General features: G+C 41.5%; 2 protein-coding genes across 2 annotated transcripts in view; both read right to left on the reverse strand.

Moving 5' to 3' along the window:
* The window catches only part of LOC139451707 (myeloperoxidase-like), a 34865-nt gene extending 26244 nt beyond the window's left edge, over positions 1-8621 (reverse strand). Inside the window, exons 1-3 of the mRNA XM_071233026.1 lie at positions 8604-8621; positions 7666-7868; positions 1939-2068 (exon numbers count right to left, since the gene is read on the reverse strand). Of these exons, the coding sequence (XP_071089127.1) occupies positions 1939-2068; positions 7666-7861 (326 nt within the window). The 5' untranslated portion in view covers positions 7862-7868; positions 8604-8621. The remainder of the gene's footprint in view (positions 1-1938; positions 2069-7665; positions 7869-8603) is intronic.
* A 1740-nt stretch (positions 8622-10361) lies between these two features.
* LOC139451708 (salivary peroxidase/catechol oxidase-like) overlaps positions 10362-24631 on the reverse strand; it is an 89784-nt gene continuing 75514 nt past the window's right edge. Inside the window, exons 11-14 of the mRNA XM_071233027.1 lie at positions 16805-17358; positions 16068-16237; positions 15078-15177; positions 10362-10779 (exon numbers count right to left, since the gene is read on the reverse strand). Coding sequence (XP_071089128.1) covers positions 10362-10779; positions 15078-15177; positions 16068-16237; positions 16805-17358 — 1242 coding nt within the window. The remainder of the gene's footprint in view (positions 10780-15077; positions 15178-16067; positions 16238-16804; positions 17359-24631) is intronic.

Genomic DNA, 24631 nt, shown 5'->3' on the forward strand with positions numbered 1-24631 from the left:
AAGTATGATTCTGCTAAAAGTGTGATTCTGCTAAAAGTAGGATTCTCCTAAAAGTAGGATTCTGCTTAAAGGGTGAATCTGCTAAAAGTGTGATTCTGCTAAATGTGTGAATCTGTTAAAAGTATTATTCAGATAAAAGAGTGATTCTGCTTAAATTATGAATCTGTTAAAGGTGTGATTCTGCTTAAAGTGTGATTCTCCTAAAAGTATGATTCTGCTAAAAGTGTGATTCTCCTAACAGTGTGATTTTGCTAAAAGTGTGATTCTGCTAAAAGTGTGATTCTCCTCAAAAGGATGATTCTGCTAAAAGTGTGATTCTCGTAACAGTGTGATTCTGCGAAAGTTATGACCCTGCTAAATGTGTGATTCTCCTAAAAGTGTGAATCTGCTAAAAGTATGATTCTGCTAAAAGTGTGATTCTCTTAAAAGTGTGATTCTGCTTAAAGTGTGATTCTGCTAAGAGTGTGATTCTGCTTAAAGTGTGATTCTCCTAAAAGTGTGATTCTGCTTAAAGTGTGAATCTGCTAAAAGTGTGATTCTGCTAAAAGTATCATTCTGCTAAGAGTATGATTCTGCTAAAAGTGTGATTCAGATAAAAGTGTGATTCTGCTAAAAGTGTGAATCTGCTAAGAGTGTGATTTTCCTAAAAGTGTGATTCTGCTTAAAGTGTGATTCTGCTAATAGTATGATTCTCCTAAAAGTGTGAATCTGCTTAAAGTGTGATTCTGCTAAAAGTATGATTCTGCTAAAAGTGTGATTCAGATAAAAGTATGATTCTGCTAAAAGTGTGATTCTGCTAAAAGTATGATTTCCTAAAAGTATGATTCTGATAAAAGTGTGATTCTCGTAACAGTGTGATTCTGCGAAAAGTATGATTCTGCTAAAAGTATGATTCTGCTAAATGTTTGATTCTACTAAAAGTGTGATTCTGCTAAAAGTGTGATTCTCCTAGAAGTGTGATTCTGCTTAAAGTGTGATTCTGCTAAAAGAATGATTCTGCTAAAAGTGTGATTCTCCTTAAAGTGTGATTCTGCTTAAAGTGTCAATCTGCTAAAAGTTTGATTCTGCTAAAAGTGTGATTCTCCTAAAAGTGTGATTCTGCTTAAAGTGTCAATCTGCTAAAAGTGTGATTCTGCTAAAAGTATGATTCTCCTAAAAGAAAGATTCTGCTAAAAGCATGATTCTCCTAAAAGAATGATTCTGCTAAAAGTGTGAATTTGCTTAAAGTATCATTCTGCTAAAAATATAATAAAAGTAAGATTCCAACTACATCATATGCATAGTAGTATGTAGATGAATCACTATCAAATATAAATAGTGGCAATGAAAAGGTGAACATACCCTGCTCCACTGGTGGCATGGGTCACACACGTATGCGAAACAAGCCAACTATTCACCTGAACACACACGGGACCATATAGTACAAGTCAAAACTGATGCGTCAAATTTGGAGGGGCAGTGGGGTAACCTATCGGTTAAAGCGTTCGCTCGTCACGCCGAAGGACCAGGTTCGACTCCCTACCTGGGTACACAGTGTAAAACCAATTCCTAGTGTCTCCCGTCGTAATATTGCTGGAATATTGTTAAAGGCGGTGTAAAAGCCAACTCACTCACTCACGCATACTTGGAAATGCCATCTTCATGTCTATTTGATAGTGATTCATAAACACATGCTCATGATAAAGCCGGATTCGTATAATTGATTCTGCTTTTAGCAGAGATTTCTTATGATTAAGGAAATGATTCTGTTGCTTTTATTTGATTATTTCACCGAGAAAGCAACGGATTTCATTGGATCAATGGGTTTTAAGATGTCATGTCCAGTGATGAATACACGCGTTGTTTCGGTTTATGAATCGAAGCGTCCTATACTTTTAAAGATGTTTTAGTTGTCTAACTACATGGTTTTAAATGGTATAAATTCGGAAGCATGCTTACGCCTGCAGCAACTGTGTAACTTCTAGGACATTGATGCGATGGTTGTTTCCCTTTGTTATACTCTCAGGTGCTGTGAATGTGAACTTGTTGAGCTGGTCCGTTGTAGAGCCAGGTTCTGACGCAGATCGGTCTGTGGAGAGAAATATTCATGAATCATGCTATTTGGAGTGAGTGAGTGAGTATGGTTTTACGCCACTTTTAGCAATATTCCAGCAATATCACGACGTGGGACACCAGAAATGGGCTTCACACTTTGTACCTATGTCGGGAATCGAACCCTGGTCTTCGGCGTGATGAGCGAACGCTTTAACCACTAAGCTACCCCAGCGCCCCAATGCTATTTGGAAGAAGCAGTGAACACTTTCAGGTGTCAGGCCATTTCTTTAAATTATGCAAACAGCCATATAAACATCTGTATAAAGTTCACAAAACGGTACAGAGTAGCGATATTTTCTTTAATCTGACAGACCGCCTCCGTGGTCTAATGGTAGAGCGGCCGCCCGGAGAGCGGAAGGTCCGGGGTTCGATCCCAAGCCACGTCATACAAAAAGACGTTCAACGATGGTACTTGTTGTTACCCTGTCTGGCGCTCGGCATTTAGGGGCTAAAACAAGGACTGGTCGGCTCGGAGTCAGTATACTGTGTCTGAGTGGGGTATTCATGTTAAACTGCGGCATGGTATCTCAGTGTGGTATCACTATAAATTGGCATCAGTCCGGACTAGTACAAGCAGCCAAACACACACATACACGTGCATGCACGTTGCTATATAAGTGCAATAATCTTGCAAATTGGACGCGACGTAAAACCCAATTTCACCTCACCTCACCTTTAATCTGATAAATTGTTGATCCTAACGATTTAATGTACTGTAAATGAATTATTCTCTTTTTAAAAAGTTTGGTTTCCCCTTTTAAAATGATCTTTATAAAATCATCAATTGTCACGGCGTTTCATACGTTTGCAATGAAAAGAACAAGCACTACACGAAGGAACAGTAATCTACTGTGACAAACATTCGAAATATACGTATCACTTGCCGAAAATGTGCACATATTAACAAGGGTCTTGAAATAAAAGAATATTCACGTCACTATGCACATGTACAGCAGAAGTATACAAATATGGTCACCGTTGTTTGCGTTTTCTAACGTTTACAATAATCGTATATGCTGTACATGTAAGTAACTGATTTCAAAACCATTGAAACATTACATTATCGGGTTTAGATTTATAATGTTTCAAACGCACCAATATTGGCAACAATTAACATCTATTTCAATCAGCATCTCTAGCTGTGTGCGGGTATCCCATGTGTACGCTGTGTGGATCTTCGGTTTGATTTTGTAAATCAATCTGCCCTTTTTACCTGTGCCCCATACTTCTGGGGCTGTGGGGACTTTGATTTTACTTTTTAGATGTTTAGTTTTCTAAAGGAAAAAGGCTCTACCCTCGATTTGTCAAGAGCTAGCATCGCCAGTGTATCTGACTTTTCATTTCCATGAATGCCTCATCCTTCTATACACAGATCAGCGAATATTTTAAACAAAGAAAAGTCTCACAACCAAGAAAAATGAGTGAGTGAGTGAGTTGGGTTTAACGCCGCTTTTAACAGTATTCCAGTTATATTACGGTGTGTCAGCTTAATGTGGGAGGAAAGCCCGAAGTGATGCAGGTCTCAGACGTTTACCACTTCCGTGAAACCAACGAGCACGGGTATGGTGCTGACAAACCTAGAAACATAATCGGGACGAACCGGGATTCGAACCCACAATCAGAGGTTTCTGGCGTGCCCAAGTGACGCAACTCTGCACAGCGAACCGCGGCGCCTTAGGCGACTGGGACACCCGTGCCCTCCAATAAAAATGAGATGGGAACGCAAATAAAACCAACTAAAGAAATAGCATGTTTCGAACATTGTTTTCTCACCAAATAGAAAATTCATATATTTTGTTTGATTGTGGTTGGGGGGCGGTCGGGTAGCATAGTGGTTAAAGCGTTCGCTCGTCACGCCGAAGACCTGGGTTCGATTCCCGACATGGGTACAATGTGTGAAGCCCATTTCTGGGATCAATGACATGCTGTAGTCAGCGAGCCTGACCACCCGATCTCTCTTACAACAAGCAAAGTCATCTTTTAATTGTAAATAGGAGAAAGTCTGAGGGTTAAAAAAGGTGAAGGTGGGTTCTATTTGCTTTGGACGTGTGCAGCCGATCATGGCCGTGAACGGAGCCTTGCTTGCCACTGTGCAAACAGAAGTTCGGAATTGTTCGATCTGGCGTGTAGTTCTTTCGGACTAGAGATCATTTATGGAGCCTCTTTTTACATAGTCTCCGCTGTTTTTTCGTTTCAGCCCTTGAAATTGACAGACAGGACTAAAGTCAAAATTGACCCTATTTACGAGCCGCTTTTTGATGTTTTGACTACGACGTTTGCATTGACGATGTTACGTTCTGCAATGCTCAACCTTCACATGTGCCTTGCACTTACAAAATGGCTAAGAGGTCGTGTTATGAAAAGGTTTTGAATATTGTGAATGCGAAATGTATGGGGGACACTCCTCACACCTGTTTGTGCATTGAGATTATGGTTTGCTATGCTGAGCGTTTTTATATAATCAAATAACTATACAGTTGCGTTATGAACAAAGATCACTTGTACAAACGTTTACAGATTGAATTTTATATTGTGTCTCAAACAAAAATCGAGAACAAGAGAAACAGGTGAGTCTAGACAGCCTTAACATAAAACGGGTTGTTGTTGGCGTGGTATGCATTCGGCCATTATGTTTGAAAATCATTTCATAACCCTTTCTATCCAATATTGAATCCAATAATAAATTTAAATCATAAGATTTCAAAGGCACATTCAATGAAAGATCTGGGCGACAATATCTTGATCTCGTGTCAATTCTTTACCTGAAAACAAATTTGATATTTTTGTGTGATGGTGACATTTCCATTGCCAAAAACGAATGCGCAATACATAAAATATCAATAGCGGTCCTATCGACGCTGTAGTCGTATTATAACTTGGAACATTTATCCAGAATTCAGACCGTACATACAGGTTGTGAGAACCGTTACTTGGTCCCCTTGCTTTGCCTTGGAATTGTTATAACCGTTGATGACGCGATTTCCTCAGATTGAGTTTTTTAAATTGGCTAGGTTCTTAGTCTATTACATATCCGTTTCTTAAACACCTCAAGTTCTCAACTGACGTAACCTTATATTACGGAGTTTTCACTACTTACTATTTAATACTTGGAGCACTTAAGTAAAAGACCTAGAATTGCTGAACTTTACATTGAAAAACAACACAATGACGTTAACGCTACGGGATCCGTATCCACAGCTCTAAACCCCAAGCACATTCAGTTCGCCTGCCTGTCGGTCTGTCAGTATTCACTGCTGAATTGGAGGCAATTCATGATGCACTCAAACTCATACCGGAACTTCCGGAAGCAAAATCTCCCTATCAGTTTCACTAAGTGTACTTTAAGCCACCACCTACTCCCTTTAGTAAACTAGAGATCAAAATCAAAATCAAAACATCTATAGCCCAACGTTGGCAAGCCCAGTGGGACGCAAGTAAGATCTGCAGATGGCTATACAAAATTCAACCAAAGATCCAACAAAAGCCAAACTCATACTCAAACGACAAGAAAGTTGAAATTGCCATCTCACGCCTCAGACTCGGTTACAAAAAGCACTATGACAAGGTTTCTTCATCTTGCTATCAGGTTGAAACCATTGCTCACTTGTTACTAGAATGTCAAGACCATGCCCCAGCCCGGGCTCGGTTAGAACAAGAATTGCAGTTAGATCCGTTATCTGTCGTAGATCTCCTAAAGCCATGAGATGCAATAGCAGCCAAACTAACTCTATCTCTGAGAGATGAACAGCTACTAGAACGTATATAAAGATAAAAATGAAAATATATCAATATACGAAAAGAGAAATCATATCAATACAAAAACAGAAATTATGTAAATACCAAACACAAGAGATAAGTGTACCCTTCTCACCAACATGAGTCCCAAAGATAGACAGGTCAGCTGAAATTGTTAAGGCAGAAGGAGACCCCTTTAACACTTAAAGCAACAACGATGACAGGCAATACCATGATCAGGTATGGCGAATGCAATTGTTGGTTATGATTCCTCCCTTTCCTTCATGGTGGTAGATAGCGTATCATGCAGGCTTTTAAGACCGCCTCCGTGGTCTAATGGTAGAGCGTCCGCCCAGAGAGTGGAAGGTCTGGCGTTCGATCCCCGAGCGCGTCATACCAAAAGACGTTAAAAGATGGTACTTGTTGTTACCCTGTCTGGCGCTCGGCATTAAGGGGATAAAACAAGGACTGGTCGGCTCGGAGTCAGTATGCTGTGTCTGAGTGATGGTATCTCAGTGAGCTAGCACTATAAATCGGCATCAGTCCGGACTAGTACAAGCAGCCACACAGACATGTGCATGCCACTTTTAGCAATATTCTAGCAATATCACGGCGGGGGACACTGGAAATGGGCTTCACACATTGAACCCATGTCAGGAATGGAACCCGGGTCTTCGGCGTGACGAGCGAACGCTTTAACCACTAGGCTACCCGACCGCCCCAGAGGCTATAAAATCACAATAAACACCCTCTGATTGGAACAGCTGATTTGACTGCCGCATCACGGCGGAAGTTAATATTCATAGAATAGTAGAATAGTCATTGTCGGTAGGCATATATAAACAATTATATCTACAATTACAGGTTACAAATGCACAGATGTCGTTACTACAATATTCAAAGGATGTGTGGCAACACATTTCATGCAGAAAACACGATAGAAATCTACAAAGGGAATGTATTTACGTTTTGGAGACAACAGAGAGCTTGGAATTTTGACGCTTTTATTATCCGACTGTGACGTCATATCTTTTGCGTCACAATGAGCGATATGACGTCACAATGGTGACGCGCGATGTAGAGCGAAAGCCTGCAAAGCTTGCTTTGTTTTCTTTAGGGATGCCCACCTCGTCTTAGCTTACGCAGTTGCCGTGCTTTTATGCTATGATATGGTATGGTTATCCCCTAATTACAACCTCAAACATTATTATGTTATTTCTATTTTGTGCATGAATCACGTCAAAATGAGTAACATCAGAGAAAGTTGTTCACTTTATTGGTGTTCAGTTTCATACCTAATTCCATATCTACTTTTCTAAGCCAGGTTAAATTTGCTGAAAGTTTGCACTGTAAACGAGTATGTATGTATGAAATTAGAGTTGAAACGTGATTACAACCAGTGAGCATGTTTTCATGTGAAATAGTCGGAGTCGTAGAATGTTTTTTGACGTTTATATTTATTCATATAATGTTTTTCATTATTTTTTCTCCAATACCCCATTGGACAATTTAAGGTTGTGAAGGATCTTAAAAAGATGTTAATGCATTGATAGTTCGTATGATGTTACAGGGAAGTGACCCTAATGAGCTGTGTCACTTCCCGCTCACTTTTACCCTGATATTATCACTCACTCACTCAACAAAAATATCAGGAGGCATCACATGGCAACTGTAACTAATAACACAATCAACGGTTTTACAGACCACGGCCTGAAGCTAATGTATAAAGGTGACACCTCTTGTGGACCTGACATTCATTCGACCTAATGCTCTCAGTTTAGTGATACACGACAAAAGATGTCAACCTACTATTTCACCCTGTAAAGTATACCTTACCTAATTCCGCAAAGGCTTTTTCTTGACTCCGTTCTTCCTCAAGCTGAACTCTGGCCTGAGTAACAGCTGCTTCCAGTTGTTGTGAACTGAGACTGATTTGCCCAATGTTTTCGTTGAGGAAGGCCAATGCTGCATCAGTTTTAGCCATCATCAGCAGCAGAATCAGCTGCGAACCAATCGCTGCCCGCTTCAGCATTGTAGTTCTACATAATGCCAATAGAAGACCTTTTACACTTAAAGTAGATACTAGTGACACGATTCTCAAGGCTTCCTGGTACGAATGCATTATTTTACATATAACTGTACCCACTATACATAATAATCCATGCTTTTATCTAATGTACAGAGTCCTATATCTATCATGCATAACTGTATGGTTTGTTACCCAACAACATTGTGCATGTATGGGTTCACATTTTCATAAATTTGAATGATGCATAGGGGGTCGATAAGTTGACCAGCTCCTTCAAAATCCTGCCAAATACCGACTTATAATGTTTCCATAAAATGTCCTATCCTTGAAACCGAATAGTCCCAATGGAATCCTGGGTTAGACGTTGTCACCAGCAATCTGTGCAAGTCGTAAGACGCGACCAAATATATGGATTGGTCAAGTGTGTCACAGCACCCGACGTGGATCGTTGCACATAACATCAATCACTGGATTATTTGGAGTGTAGCGAACCAATTACTTGATAAGTTTTGCAATAATAATGTAATAACAGCTATGTTTGACTTTCAAAATGCAAAGCCTTTTAACGTCTACCTGTATGACAAATACATTGTCACAAGCACAGAATTATCTATTACTGGAAATGCCAATATCCCGCTTAGCAGCATGTAGGTAAAACATTAACAATATGTTAATTATTTATTCCAGTGCTGATATAGTAAAATGCATGTACACTAACGCAGACTCACTCCTCGGTAAAACTTACCTCAGACAGATCAACTCTTGTGCGTGTTGTGTCTGACAGTAGTTTTCTTTCAATGGCCTTTCACTTGCGTTGTGGTGCTCTATATCTTGACAACCGTTGACGTTGACGATTCTCTCAGCGGCAAATCAGCGAGAAGAGGAAGTAAGGTCCATACGTGGACAATGTGCGTCAAATGATTAAGGGACACGGAGACAGATGGTACACAAATATATAAGCTTACATCGAATATACCTCAATATGTCTTCAAGTTTCTCATAAGAGAAAAAGCAATTGTTTCAGGATCTGTTGTTTCAGTAGGTTTGCCGAACTTCAAATGAAGTAAAATGTCGAATGACCTTAAGCCCAATCCCCCGTCTACATAGAGAATGTAACACCTCGACAGTGCATCGACATACCTAGAAATGTAATCCTAGCGGACAAGGGCTTTAGACGACTGAATTAACACATGCAGATCCGATAGAAAGTTTACATTTGTTGACTAGTATGATATCTAAAATGGATAGAAATGAGCGGGTCACTGTAACTTGATAATGCCGTCATATTGCTTGAGACCCGTGAAGATCCGGGGTAGAATAGGTCTTCAGCAACCCATGCTTGCCGTAAAAGGCGACCATGCTTGTCGTAAGAGGCGACTAACGGGATCGGGTGGTCAGACTCGCTGACTTGGTTGATGCATGTCATCAATCCCAATTGCGTGGATCGATGCTCATGACATCAATCACCGGGTTGTCTGGTCCGGACTCGATTATTTACAGACCGCCGTCATATCGCTGGAATATTGCTGAGTGCGGCGTTAAACAACAAACCAACCAATCAACCAACATATTTGACGCGAGGTGGATTGTGGTGGAAGAGGGAAAGCGGCCCGTCGACACATTACATTTAAGTAGCCTTTCAAAGTCTGATGCTTGTCTATGTATACAGCGGTTTTGAATGCGTGAAGCTCTGTCAACATAATACATTGTGTGGTTGTTTATCCGGGTATCTAATACACAGTACACAATAACATTATAAGAAAACGGCAGTCGTGTTTCTCTGCTTTCATTGGCTGGAGTAGATCCCGGAACATTTCACATCGTCAAGCTTCTGTGATTCACTAAGGCATTTTGTATCGTCTCCCCTTCTGCTTATGTAAAAGGAAACAAACTCCCCCATTGAGTGAGGTATTCACAAATCCACCCCACAAGGGCATCCTGGACATTAAATCGATCTGGTTCACCTTTTGTAGCTAAGATTATACACTACGTTCATGGAAATGTGTGAATTGTTCTGTGTTGTGGAGACACGGGTGACTCAGTGCTCATGGATCTGCATTCATTGGTCCCCATTTCTGCCTTGTTCTAGACATTGTAGTTTACAACATGAAGGAAGCTAGTACGTATCTTCTGTAATTGGGATTATCTGCTAAAAACTGCTAAATTAATATACACCACGCGTTTTTCAACAAGCAGACAAAGACACAAGTGTTAAAGTTTCTGAGTCAAATTTGCTGGGACTGCCAATTTGCGGACACTTGTCTTCCTTTAATAAAGCCTGACGGGTCTCGTCCCCCTTTAATATAGTCCCCCCCACCACCACCCCCCACCACACACTTTAATACAGCATGGCGGGCCTCGACCCCCTTTGATATAGCCTGGCGGGGCTTAATATTGATAAAAAACTAGATTGACTATATTTGACGTTTTATTTGATGCTTCGCGTATGCTGGGAGTCTCAATGCGGAACGTTCGTGGAGTTCATGATGATCATCACGGTCATCTACACACATGCCATGTCCTGGGTGACAAGACCAGAACACAGACAGGCAGTGACCGTCATACTCTCCTCCTCGCCAAACAGAGGATGCGCAAACATAGCAGCAGCTTCGTCTTCGCCATCCACCCGATTCGATGAACGCCGCCTCCGCGAACACCCGTTTGTGCAAGAACAGTGTCGTGACCGTCTTCCTCTGCGGCACTCACTCCATGGACCCCAGCTTCCTTCATCACATGGATTCAGATTGCACGACTTCTTCTCAGCACTCTGCCCAATACAGCTGCAGGTGGAGCAGGAGCGGGTCCTCGTCTGTTGGCCTCCGTCACATCCGCTCCATGTCTGCCAGGTCGTCCACAAACCCAGGGGCTGGGTCTCCCTCCAGTGTGTCAGGTTAATCTCGTCCAGGGTGCTGCACCACACACTTGAACAAAAAAAGTCCACAATTAGCAACTGAGAAAAACACATGGATTCGTGCACCTATTTTTCATTACAGTTTTGAGCTATTGTTCTTCATGTGACTCTTCATGGTCGTCCGTTCGTGTAGCTCTCTATGCCATTGCTGTCGCAAGTGACAGCTCCCGAGCGGCCTACAACCAAACATAAGTTGGACTCGCAATCGCCAGGCAAGTAATGACGTTGAATGCTCTTGCCCTGCTGATTTGTTGTGTTTGTTTGTTTTAGTTTTTGTTTATCAACTCAAAATTCTATTTCATTTCAACTATCATTAATAAGAACGTAAGGGTGCTTTCCAACTGTCTGCAATCCCGAACCAATCTGATGACATTACCAACGTAAATTCATCTGATAATTATAATTATGCCAGTCGTCAACCTTTCCCAATTCACTAGAATGGCCTTCCCAAAGATACACACCAAAATGTAAATGCTACTTCCTTTGGGGTTAGGGAGGGACAGTTTCTTCTTGCAACGGCCACTTGACAACAGGTGGCAGAGATGATACCATGAGGGTAACGAAGGAGTTTGATGTGCTTTTTGGTGAAATAATAAAGGAGTGCATACATAACGTTACAGGCAGCATTACTCGAGGTCCCTAAATAAAGCTGGTCTGCATCAAGCCACTGCACGATCCCTACCAACAGGGTAAGAGGACACACGATCATCCAAGTCAACGAGCCTGACCATCAAATCCCTCTCTGTCGACTCTTACGACAAGCATAGTAACTGGGGACCAATTCTACACCGGAATTCCTGTGGTTATTTGATAAAGGAAGATGCTGGATAATTAATGATTCACCCTCACGAGTGTTTTGGGACAGATAAGGTACCCAGTGTTTCGTGCTTTCCATCATGTCAGACTTCACTAAGATGATAATGTACCCTGTGTTTCGTGCTTGCCGTGTCAGCCTTCACTAAGATGATAATGTACCCAGTGGTTCGTGCTTGCTATGTTAGCCTTCACTGAGATGATAATGTACCCAGTGGTTCGTGCTTGCCGTGTCAACCTTCACTGAGATGATAATGTACCCAGTGGTTCGTGCTTGCCGTGTCAACCTTCACTAAGATGATAATATACCCAGTGGTTCGTGCTTGCCGTGTCAACCTTCACTAAGATGATAATATACCCAGTGTTTCGTGCTTGCCGTGTCAGCCTTCACTGAGATGATAATGTACCCAGTGTTTCGTGCTTGCCATGTCAGCCTTCACTAAGATGATAATGTACCCAGTGTTTCGTGCTTGCCATGTCAGCCTTCACTGAGATGATAATGTACCCAGTGGTTCGTGCTTGCCATGTCAGCCTTCACTAAGATGATAATGTACCCAGTGTTTCGTGCTTGCCATGTCAGACTTCACTAAGATGATAATATACCCAGTGTTTCGTGCTTGCCGTGTTAGCCTTCACTAAGATGATAATGTACCCAGTGGTTCGTGCTTGCCATGTCAGCCTTCATTAAGATGATAATGTACCCAGTGTTTTGTGCTTGCCATGTCAGCTTTCACTAAGATGAAATATGTAGAGGGGAATGTCCGAGTAACTCTCCATTCCTGAAAAAATAATGGAGCAGAGGCCCCGCAGGGGCCGAGGCCCATTATTTTTAAGGAATGGAGAGTTACGAGGATATTCCCCTACTTAAAACTGATCCCTACTTTTAAACTTTGACAAAATATTTTGTAGTTGGAAATATTTGAAAAATAAACCAGAACTCTTTGTTGTCCGTATTTATACTTGTGAGTCGACCTTGCGTGATGCACGAGGAATGCGTTCTCTGCCGCTTTTGCACGTGCGCCAAGCTCCGTGGCGAGTTGACATTTACAATGCATGGTACACGGCTCTTCATAATTGTGTTGGGTCCTAAACTAGTATTTATCAATCGCTTGCACATTGTTGATACATGCTGATGGGTATAATTGGAAATATAGAGCCCCGAACAAGCGATATTTATGTTACCTTATTTGTTTTTTCTCGTCAAAGGTTTATCTAACTATCTATAAATATGAACATTGTTGTGGGTAACGTGCTCTAACACAAACTATATACATATTATTTTGAGCTTTTAAGCATTATGCAAAATTGTGAAAACATTTAATAGTTAATTTCACATCATGCCTTCATGTGCCGCAGTAGCTGAGGTTGACAATTACACGTTTTCAAATCTAACGATACGGGTTCGAACCCCGCTTGCGACACATGTTTTCGGAAAAAAATTAAAATATTCACTTGTAAATAAATGTAAAAAAATAGTTCCGTCTGTTCCAAGTGGAAAATAATTCAAATGTTGCTTCAAAATAATGTACAGTTGACAAGCAACTCTCCATTCCTGAAAAATAATGGAGCGTTCAAACAATGGAATGACGTCACAGATGTGTTTTAATTGGCTTTGGTGTACGTCGGCGATATTGACTGCATGCTGACGTGATATAGCTGTGATTATAGTGTGGATTAAAGCGTAAATCATAAATACTTACAACCATTATTCACAACAGATATACTTTACATACACCCATAGCTATGTAATGAATGAGTGATAGGTGAGGACGAACAACTTCTTTAATACAAATTATAAGCGACATTTCAGTGTAGGTTCTGACACTGTTATCAAACAAGTGCTGGACCCTACACCGAAACGTCGCTCCGGATGTGCATTAAAGAAATTTGTATTAAAGAGGTTGTTCATCCATATACCCAACACTCACCCAGTACTCCAACTTCTAAATGCCTCTCAAAGAAGTTAATGAATGAGCGGAAACACCTCCAGTCGAACGCTATCATCAGACCTACCACCAGTATTAACAATCTAGTCTCTTACAGTTTCACTCAAACTGATTCATGGACATAACAAGAAGGTAATAGTTCATATTCATCAACCAAAATATGGCAAGCACGAAACACTGGGTACTTTATCTTAGCCGGAACACTCGTGAGGGTGAATCATTAATTATCCAGCATCTTCCTTTATCAAATAACCATATGAATTCCGGTGTAGAATTGGTCCTCAGTTACTATGCTTGTCCAGAGATATTAAATGGATCAGATCAAGCGATATCTCCTTGGTTATATCAATGAAATAAAACTGCATAACAATGGTTTGCAGACCATTGTGACACTGAAGGCTCTGATAACTGCTGTTCAACTGACAGAGTGAGTAGATCAATGACAAACATAGTCTCACCTCCTGTCTTTTAAAAATTATTAAATATATAAACACTCGTCCACAAAAGTGTGAACTTGCAACGTGTGTGTAATGCTGTATGTTTGTTTGTTTGTTTGTAGTTTAACGCCGCACTCAGCAATATTCCAGCTATATGACAGCGGTCTGTAAATAATCGAGTCTGGACCAGACAATCAGTGGTTTATATCATGAGCATCGATCCAAGCAATTGGGATCGATGACATGCATCAACCAAGTCAGCTTTTTACAATCAGAGTCACCTTTTACGGCAAGTATGGGTTGCTGAAGACCTATTCTACCCCAACTGTAAAAACAATGTTGTATCATAATACTGTATGGATGTGTTCCAGTGGGGAAATGTAACAGCTCTTACTTTGTAAGAAATACATAATTATCCCAATTTGTGATACCCATCTCTTAGGCGTGAAGTCATGGAGCATTTTATTACGCTTGAGTCAACTTAACCTGTCAACTTCACTGTGTTATACAGTTGATGAGCGTTTGAAAGTAAATGTGCTGTACAGAGTTGCATTCCTTTAGGACGAAATGAAATTGGATTTAACAATACATTTGTTGACATTTCTGTAGCCTCCGGCTCGGTAAAAACTATATGTTTTGTCATTAGAGTGGGTGAGTGGGTGAGTTCGGTTAACCGTGTCAGCTTAATGTGGGAGGAAAGCCCGAAGTGATGCAGGTCTCAGACGTTTACCACTTTGATGAAACCCACAAGCACGGGTATGGTGCTGACAAACCTAGAAACATAATCGGGGCGAAACAGGATTCGAACACACAATCTCGGGTTTCTGGCGTACCAAATGGACGCAACTCTGCACAGCGAATTGAGGTGTCATAGACGACTGGGCCACTCGTGCCCCCTTTTGTCACTAGACTGACAGTCATAAAGGATGGACTCAAAGCTAGACCTGCATCGCGTCAAGCTTTTTACCCACATCAAGCTGATACGTCGTGAAATTATGTTGCGTTTAACAATACTCACTCACTCCTTCAATCAGCCTTACAACAGGGGTACCTTGTTTGAATATGATTCCCCTTATAATGTTGAAGTTAAACTAATGAACTAGTATGCTTACGGAGATCCTTTGATGAAAGCGTTCTTCTGAATCTTGTAGGTGTCCGTATTGTCGCACACTACCCTGGACAAGCTCGCTTTCCGGATCTCATTCAGCTGGTCTGCACAAATTGAGAACATTCGTCAGCAAAAATCTGTCTGATTTGTAGAAGGGTGTTGATCATGAGTGCAGAGGGTGGCATATTGTAGAGGAGAGTTGAGTGCAGAGGGAGGCATATTGTAGAGGAGAGTTGGGTGCAAAGGGGGGCATATTGTAGAGGAGTGTTGAGTGCAGATGGTGGCATACTGTAGAGGAGAGTTGAGAGCAGAGGGTGGCATATTGTAGAGGAGAGTTGAGTGCAGAGGGTGGCATATTGTAGAGGAGAGTTGAGAGCAGAGGGTGACATATTGTAGAAGACTGTTGGGTGAGGAGGGTGGCATATTGTAGAGGAGAGTTGAGCGCAGAGCGTGGCATACTGTAGAGGAGAGTTGAGAGCAGAGGGTGGCATATTGTAGAGGAGAGTTGAGTGCAGAGGGAGGCATATTGTAGAGGAGTGTTGGATGCAGAGGGTGGCATATTGTAGAGGAGTGTTGAGTGCAGATGGTGGCATACTGTAGAGGGGAGTTGAGAGCAGAGGGTGGCATATTGTAGAGGAGAGTTGAGCGCAGAGCGTGGCATATTGTAGAGGAGTGTTGGGTGCAGGGGGTGGCATATTGTAGAGGAGAGTTGAGTGCAGAGGGTGGCATATTGTATAGGAGAGTTGAGTGCAGAGGGTGGCATATTGTAGAGGAGAGTTGAGTGCAGAGGGTGGCATATTGTATAGGAGAGTTGAGTGCAGAGCGTGGCATATTGTAGAGGAGAGTGTAATTGGGTTCTTAAGTGAGTCGATGTAAATATGTCACAATGCTCCGGAGTAGAAAACACATTGTACAGAATGAGGTATTTCGCGGAAACATAGACACATATCTATCAGGATCAAAACACATTCCCTGGGTTTGTGCAACAACTTACATTGCGTGAATTTGACATTTGCGTTGTCCTCTTCAAACCAGAATCGGTCTCCTTCCTTCAGGGCCTGGAACTGCTTCGCCAGGAGACAGGTAAAGGTCGGTCCAACCATTCCTCCGGGCACTGGCTTCTCCGACAGAGCCCCTGGGAATAGGTCGATGTCGTCAATATGTCTGGGGAGAGGCATGGAAAATTAATAGCCAGCTAGTTGATTCAATGAGCAGTTCTCACTCTTTGAGGGACAGCTGATATCCTCACTGGAGTTTCACAGAAGCATTACCATTCCAAAATAACATTCTATTGACTTTGAGACAATATTCCAGGTGATGGTGATGGTGGATATTGTGACTATCTATCCCGTCAGGGTACGATGACACCCAGTCAGAAATTTAGCCTTCTTACGGCAAGCCATAGCAAGCAATAGTGTTGGGGACGTGTTCTAATCCTGGTCACCAGAAGTAAACATTCAGATCAAGCAGAGTATTGCGTAGTAAGTCATTGACTATGTTGTGTTGGATACACAGGTGGTCAAAGGCGCCTCAAGAAGTCTGTAAGCCCATATCCAGTGCTACCGGGTTTAGTCAAAGTGGTTAACGTCAATGACCTTCGTCCCAATTTCATCCCACATAGAGCTTAAACGGCTTGATCAAATTCAAGTTGGGCTCGTGTTTAAAGATGCGTTTAATCCAGCTCACTTACCTTCTCCCCAACCCACTCACACTCCATATACCCCTACTCACCTGTACACGTCTTTCAGGTGACCAGCAGCCTTTGCTGTGTGGGTTGTGTAGGCTAATCCAGAGAATGGTGTAGCTTCTGGAATGTTACAGTACTTCCTCCACTTCGTGTAAGACGGAAGTCCGTGGTCTCTTCCTCTCTGGATGTTGAGAGCAGCCAAGTCCATGCTATTCCCATTACTGTCAGCAAACAGATTGTCGGTGATCTCCTGCGATAGCTTGTAGTCCGAATCCTGCATGTCGTCCATAGCTAGTCCCCTGATATAATGGTCCACCTTTCTGTTGGTGACATTAAGAATAAGGGTCGTGTTGCCGAAACTCTCACTTAATTTATCCTTACCAAGGTTGATGTAGGAAGGACTGAAGCTTTTGATGAAGCTTCGAATCATGGAGTGTCCCATTCTGAAAGCCGCCGTAGCGAAGGCGGACCTGATCCTGGCATCTGTTGTTGTGTTGTAGACGTTAGCGTAAGCAAAGCCTGATCCAAGTGTCAAACCATATTTATTCATTTCCTCCTTGCCGAGAATTATAGGCAGACACTCGTCGTATGTGATAACCTGAAAACGACCATGTGAAAACACAGGGTTCATGTTTCTCTAACAAAACTGTTGATGGAATATTTTTTCGAAACAATTGTTCATGTTCTATGGCACAAGGAAACGTCTAGTTGGGCTTTAAAAGTTACACGTTTTTAGCAGTGTTAGTAACTATAAAGAACATTTACAACTTCTGGAAATATTTCTTGGGAACAAACATGTGTCCTGTAGTCTGATTGGAGATCGGACCCTAACTTCTGGAAATATACTGTTTCTGATAGAAAATTTTAGAAGTAATTGTGCAGCCATGACAAGCCAACAATTATAAAATAGGTATTTTTATACTTAACCCCAAGTACACCTCAGTAGAGTCTGGTTATCTAATTAAGGGTATTTTTTAGTGTTGTTAAGATCAGATGAACATATTGGTCAAGGGAACATTTTGACATCGTTCTTTAAAGGAACGTTTAAACACACTCGACAAATATGAAAACGTCAATATCCTGAAACGTCATGTGCAAGAAAAGGAATGACATCATGCACCAGGTCAGGTTCCTTTGCACGATGTGAATACCCATGCTAAAAATATCCACTGCCATGATTCAGCAATGCATCTGTTCTCCGACCCTACGAAAAACCATGAGCCAACCAACACCCACAGTCAGACTGAATCTCGCTTCGTAAGTGAAAAGCATGTTACGTTCCTCTCTTTGCATTGTCCATAACAATGTGTGGGTATCCCCTCAATAAAAATAGAATAACACTTGCTGAGTAAATGAAAAATATAGAGGTTATCACGCGAGTGTGTTTGGGGATTGTAAATATCCTGCATTAGGAATAAACACTGTATTTAGCGAACCTTGGCGAGCTAAAGACATAGTGTTTATTCTTAATACAGGGTATTTACCATCCCCAAACACACAAGTGTGATAACCTCTTTATCATATCATGTCATTCTTTAACCCTGCTCTTCAAAATCGCTTTCCCTCTCACAAACATTATCTAAACATTGCGAGTTTTCCTCGAATGCGCACATTAATATTTATTACGTCACAGGGTAAGTGATGTGTCAGTCGGACAGTGACAGAAGCCAATAAAGTTCCAACTGAAACCTGTTTCTTATACAGTGGCGAAGCAACATATACGCAAACCAACAATTGTTTTAATTGCCTTTCGCGGCAATCCATCGGTCTGTCCGCCAGAGTAACTGCCCTTTGTCAAAGGGAGGCTACTCTAACCCTAGTCTATGAGACGTCACGGACACGGTCAGACGCTGTTGACAGTCGGTCTGTCCAGTCATAACGTTAAGAAGTGTAGTCAGATGTACACACAGCGACGAAACGAAACAAGACAACAATTCAAACATATTTCGGCCAAACCCAACTATATTAATTTGTGTAGAGGTCTACAAGCACAGATATGGCTACTGATCCCGCTTGGCTAGGCCTCGTACCCTCGCAAAGTTGTTTCGAAATTTATATCTCCAAAGTTTCCAAAACTTATAAAATGCCTTAGCTACGTCACAGTTAGACACTGATTTTCAGTATATTAGACTGTTCTTTTGATAAGGATAGCAAATATCCCTGATTTATCCCTGATGACGCAATGTTTGTTTATAAACAGTGAAGGTAGTCCCTACTTGACCTTTGATATTTGCATCTCTATCCGCATATGACCCCAACGAATATCGTTTTTATCCGTTGGCTTTATCCTGCCGAGAAACCCAACCATTATATGATAATGAATAAATATGATTGCTTAATGGATGAGATGTGTGTGTCGTGGATAGGTATGCGTGCCTTTGAATAGGCATGCGTGCGTAATAGATAGGCATGCGTGTGTCATGGATAGATATGCGGCTGTGATGGATAGGCATGTGCTTGATGGATAGGCCTGTGTGCTTGATAGATAGGCATGTGCGTTATGCATAAGGATAGGCTTGATGGCTAGGCATGTGTGCATGATGGCTAGGCATGTGCGTTATGCATAAGCATAGACTTGATGGTTAGGCATGTGTGCGTGATGGCTAGGCATGTGTGAGTGATGGATAGGCATGTGTGCGTGATGGATAGGCATGGGTGCGTTATGGATAGGCATGTGTGAGGGCTAGGCATGTGTGCGTGATGGATAGGCATATGCGTTGTGCATAAGCATATAGCTGATGGATAGGCATAGTGCGTGATGAATAGGCATGTTGCGTGATGGATAGGCATGTGTGAGTGATAGATAGCCATGAGTGTGTCATGAATATATATGCGGGCCTGATGAATAGGCATGTGCTTGATGCATATAAATGTGAATGATGGGTAGGCATGCTTGCGTGATGGATAGGCATGTGCGCGTGAAGGATAGGCATGTGCTTGATGGATAGGCATGTGCGTGATGGATAGGAATGCTTGTGTGATAACCAAACAAACAAGCATGTATATGTGCGTGATAGATATGCGTGCAAAAGATGAGTTGAAGTTATGATACAAGCACAAGATGTCAGTTGGCGGTGGCGAGGGTTCTACCTCGAAACTGAAGTCAGTTCAAAGAAGGAGAAACCTTGACTTGTCCTCATACACTACACCCACGTAGGAAAAAGAACCCGGATCCTTGTCATGGCCAACCAATAGCTTTACTAAAGCTAAATCATCGCTAGTGATAGGCTTTCGAAAACAACATATAGTACCGTTTTCTACGAGGTCACTCAACATATACGATATATATTTGGGAAAGTCAAATCAATAAAGTAATAACGTAGAACTAAACATGGTTTGAAGTTGAACCTCATAGAGTTAGTGAGTTTGGTTTAATGCTGCTTTTAACAGTATTCCAGTTATATCGCGGCGTGTCAGCTTAATGTGAGAGAAAAACCCGAAGTGATGCAGGTCTCAGACGTTTACCACTTTGGTGAAACCCAAGAGCACAGTTATGGTGCTGACAAACCCAGAAACATAATCGGGGCGAACCGGGATTCGAACAAACAATTATAGTAATCATTGTAACACAAGGGACGCAACTCTGCACAGCGAATTGCGGGGCTTTAGACGACTGGATTACCCGTGCCCCCTTAATTACGTAAAGAATTGACTTCAACATCCTTGCGTTTATGAAGGAATATACACAGTGACTGTAAATCGCGTAATGAACTGAGGACAGCAAAATGAAAGCTGTGACACCGTCCAGCGTAATTATTCAATACAGACCCCGCCTATTATATAGGAAATAGTGGGTGTGGCTTCATATAATTTCCTCGACTGAAATTTTTACCCCAAATATTGGCTTGGTTAGCCTTAAATCAGTTTACATTTCTTTATTAATAAAGTGTGTTTACACTGAATACATGAGTAACGTTATGAGGATTATAACACCTAAATAGTATCAACAAACGAATTAAGATGTTCAGTTATCTCTTGAACCGGTCATCGCAAAACTTTCCAGACGCAGTTAAGGCTATTGCTAGTCACTCGCAATAATTTCATGGTGCAGAACTTTCAGATTTACATATGCAAGAAATATACACTAAATATGAAATATTATTATGAGTTTCTTTCGTAATCCGATTGCAAAACAACACTTACTTCAAACGAGTATTGGTGTATGTACATTATGTATCAACGTCCCTGCGGACCCGAGGTAGAATAGGTCTTCAGCAACACATGCTTGCCACAAAAAGGCGACTATGCTTGTCGTAAGTGGCGACTAACGGGATCGAGTGGTCAGGCTCGCTGACTTGGCTGATACATGTCATCGACCTCAGTTGCTTGGATCGATACTCATGACGTCAAGCACTGGATTGTCAGGTCCAGACTCGATTATTTACAGACCGCCTTCATATAGCTGGCATATTGTTGAGTGCGGCGTTAAACAACCAACCTGGGCTTTCCTTCTGGGTGGGGTACATGTATTTGTCGTGGGGGTTCGGGTCCAAACTATTTGCATTCCCAATCAGCATTAAACAGTGCCCAGATGCCTTTAAACAATTAAGTAGTTTATATTTATTTGATCAAAGTATGCCATCTTAGGTTGATTAAACTTTCATATGTTGTTAATACAGCAACGGTGATGACTTATTACAATACTACTCCAACGATTGTAGCGTATTACAATAATCTCGCACACGACAGAGATGCATTACAATAACATTGTAATGGTGGTGACATTATGGAATATTACTGCCACGGTAGTGATCTATGCGATACTCCAGCAATGGTTCGGACGTATTACAATGATACAGCAACGATAGTTACGGGTTACAGTAATACAACAACGATAGTTACGGGTTACAGTAATACAACAACGATGGCAACATCGTACAGTTGTTCTGCACGATAGTGACATAACAATCATACAGACATGGTGGAGACGTAAAGCTTTTCAAAATGTTGAGCACAGTTACGTCTCTTAGCTTCAGAATTCAATTTAGTCCTTAGTTAGTCAACATTATAGCCCTGCTTGTTGGTTACATCATAGTAGTAAGCGTCGTTTACGATAAGCATATCTTTGAGTCACGGAGATGTGCATCAATGATCAGGGGTGTCATAAAATAATAATAAAGCGATAAAGAAAAAGTGGTAATAAGTTCACAGGTTTATTAAATAACTACTAATTGTACTAATGGCAGACAGATATACCCAATCTGCTCAAATTAATTATATCAGTGCAAATATACAAGCAATTTAGCCATTCAACAGTAATACAGCATTTAAAGGAGAGCAGCTAAAAATTAATTAATGATTAACACAAAATGATCTGACTCGAGAGGTGCCGGAATTTAGGCCGGGCATTAGAGCGGCTCTAGACCGTGACATGGGTAAACATTAAATAAGGTGTCACTTTGATATTTGACATTAAGCTGACACGCCGTGACACAACCGAAATCCTGTTCAAAGCAGAGTTAAACCAAACTCACGCACTTATTCAGCATGATATGACAGGGAACCAACCCAATATTATAGTTTTATTAACATACAATGACACAACTCTTCTGGCAAGCATTTCTATTCATAATTCAGACTGTCGTGTGAACATTATTTCCATTTAGTATAATGTGGACAGTCGTACAGCAAGGAAAGTGCAGAGATCAAGTTTGTGAGACGAAATGTTGACATGGACAGTGATTTCGTATGACTAGCCTGATATCAGCTATGATTAATGGGCATATTTTCAAAGATTACACAGTACACATGATGATCAAGCAAAGTATAAAGTGACAAAACGTTTGTCAACAGGTAATAGACAAAGAAGTAACACGTGATACTCATTAACTATTAATATTATAATACTAAATGTTTAGAGCTTAAAAATATTCTTGTCCCCATGAGTAACAGCAGCAGCAGCCGGAGCAACAGGCTCAACAGCCATGTCATTATATATATTGGAGGTTTGACCCAAAACCAGTACCCGATGCCACAAACGACATCTACGACGATAGTTCTGACCAGTGCAGTCACAGGTCCTGCATGTTCGACTTCTACTCTGTCTGTCGTAGTAGCATGGTCCCCAGGGCGTCCAGGTGCCTGAGGTCGGCTCGTTCCAGTGCTTGAGATTAGTTTCATCCAGAGAACTGCACGCGAACCTGAAATCAAGCAATCAAGGCCTTCGAAACGCTCTCAAAATGTATTACGGAAGGGCATTTCCAACCTTGACGCGATGTCAGGTGGAATTTCCTATTTTGACTAGTACCATAATTTTCCCTCGTTCCAACGGTAGGGCAGGGTACGTTCACCTTTTCGAGAACACCTGGTGTCATCAGTTATAGACAGTGATTCATTAACCCATGCTCTTGATATATGCGGATTCGTATAATGGACTCTGCCTTTAGCAGAGATGTCTTATGATTATAAGAAATTTGTCCATTTCATTTAATCATTTCACTTTGAAAGCAACGGGGTTCCACTGGGTTAAAAGCCTTTAAGATCATCTTTTCCAACTCTGGTTATCATCTCTATTTGATAGGGATTCATAAACGCATGCCTATGACACAGTCGGAATCGTAAAAAAACTTCTTTCGGCAGAGATATATGATGATTATGGAAAGTTTCTCCAAGAATTAAATTCATAAAATGCTTTGATCATGAGTGGGGATGAATAAAATGTGTTTCTGCTGTTTAAGTGGCAATTACTATTTTAAGAGATGATACATATTGTTTTAGATTGTTATGACTATTTTTATAAAAAGTATTTAAAACTACATACGGAGATCCCTTGATGAAAGCGTTCTTCATAATCTTGTCCGTGTTGTCGCACATGACCCTGGCAAGACTGGTCTGATAACAAATCATAACATTGCCACGAACTTTATTCAGTTCTCACTGACTGATGAAATCACAATAACCACCTTTGATGATTTGACGACCGCGGAGTGACGTCCGGTTTAGAACTTAACAATACAAGGCTTCCTTACTCTTCTCTTGGCGTGCCCACTTCATGATGGCTCACGAAGACGTTGTACTAAAAATGTCATGTGTGCGATTAAAGCATACTGATGTAAAAACAATAACGTTCAAAAACCACGATTTGTTTAAAGGGTATTATCAGAGTTTCCAGCTTTGAAATCGATAATGCTTTCATATATATATACTCTAAAGAAGTTAGGGAACACTGATGTGTTTGCACTTAAATCAAAAAGGAAGAGAAGACGAAGACATGCGTAGTATATTCAATAATGACCGAGTATACAGTAAGAAAGAATCATGAACAATCAACTACATTTCATATCGTGAGTGTTGATGTCAATAATATCACTTGGGTCAAAATTGGAAATCCAGGCCATGAGAGAAAAGTCAGTAACGAGTGTGTCCGTAGCAGCCACACATGCAACACAACGACTCCTCATGGATGCCACTAATGTCTGTAGTGTGTTCTGTGGGATAGCATGCCACTCCAAACTCTTGAGGTGGAGGGTGGTTCTCCCTAACACGTCCCTAACACGCCTCGTTAACAGATCCCATACGTGTTCAATAGGTGCCATATCAGGAGAATATGCTGGCCATTCCATGCGAGTAACATTGTTTTGCCCCAGAAAGTCAGTGACCATGCGTGCATGATGAGGTCTAGCATTGTCATCCTGGAAAACCGCCTGTGGGCCTATTCGATTGTGCTCACGGACGTTGACGTCAGCAAAACGTTCCCCACGCCGTCTGTAGACAAGAACACGACCGGCATTATGCTGCAGTGAGAACCGAGATTCGTCAGAAAAAAAGGAACTGCTGACCACTGTTGTCGTGCCCATGCGTCTCTGGCTGCTCAGTGACGCGGAAGAAGAAGCGGTCTAACGGCTTGACGTCGGGGCCTGATGTTTCTTTCC

The sequence above is a fragment of the Haliotis cracherodii genome, unplaced genomic scaffold, assembly GCF_022045235.1.
Source record: "Haliotis cracherodii isolate W230 unplaced genomic scaffold, xgHalCrac1.p SCAF_9, whole genome shotgun sequence".
Lineage (NCBI taxonomy): Eukaryota > Metazoa > Mollusca > Gastropoda > Lepetellida > Haliotidae > Haliotis > Haliotis cracherodii.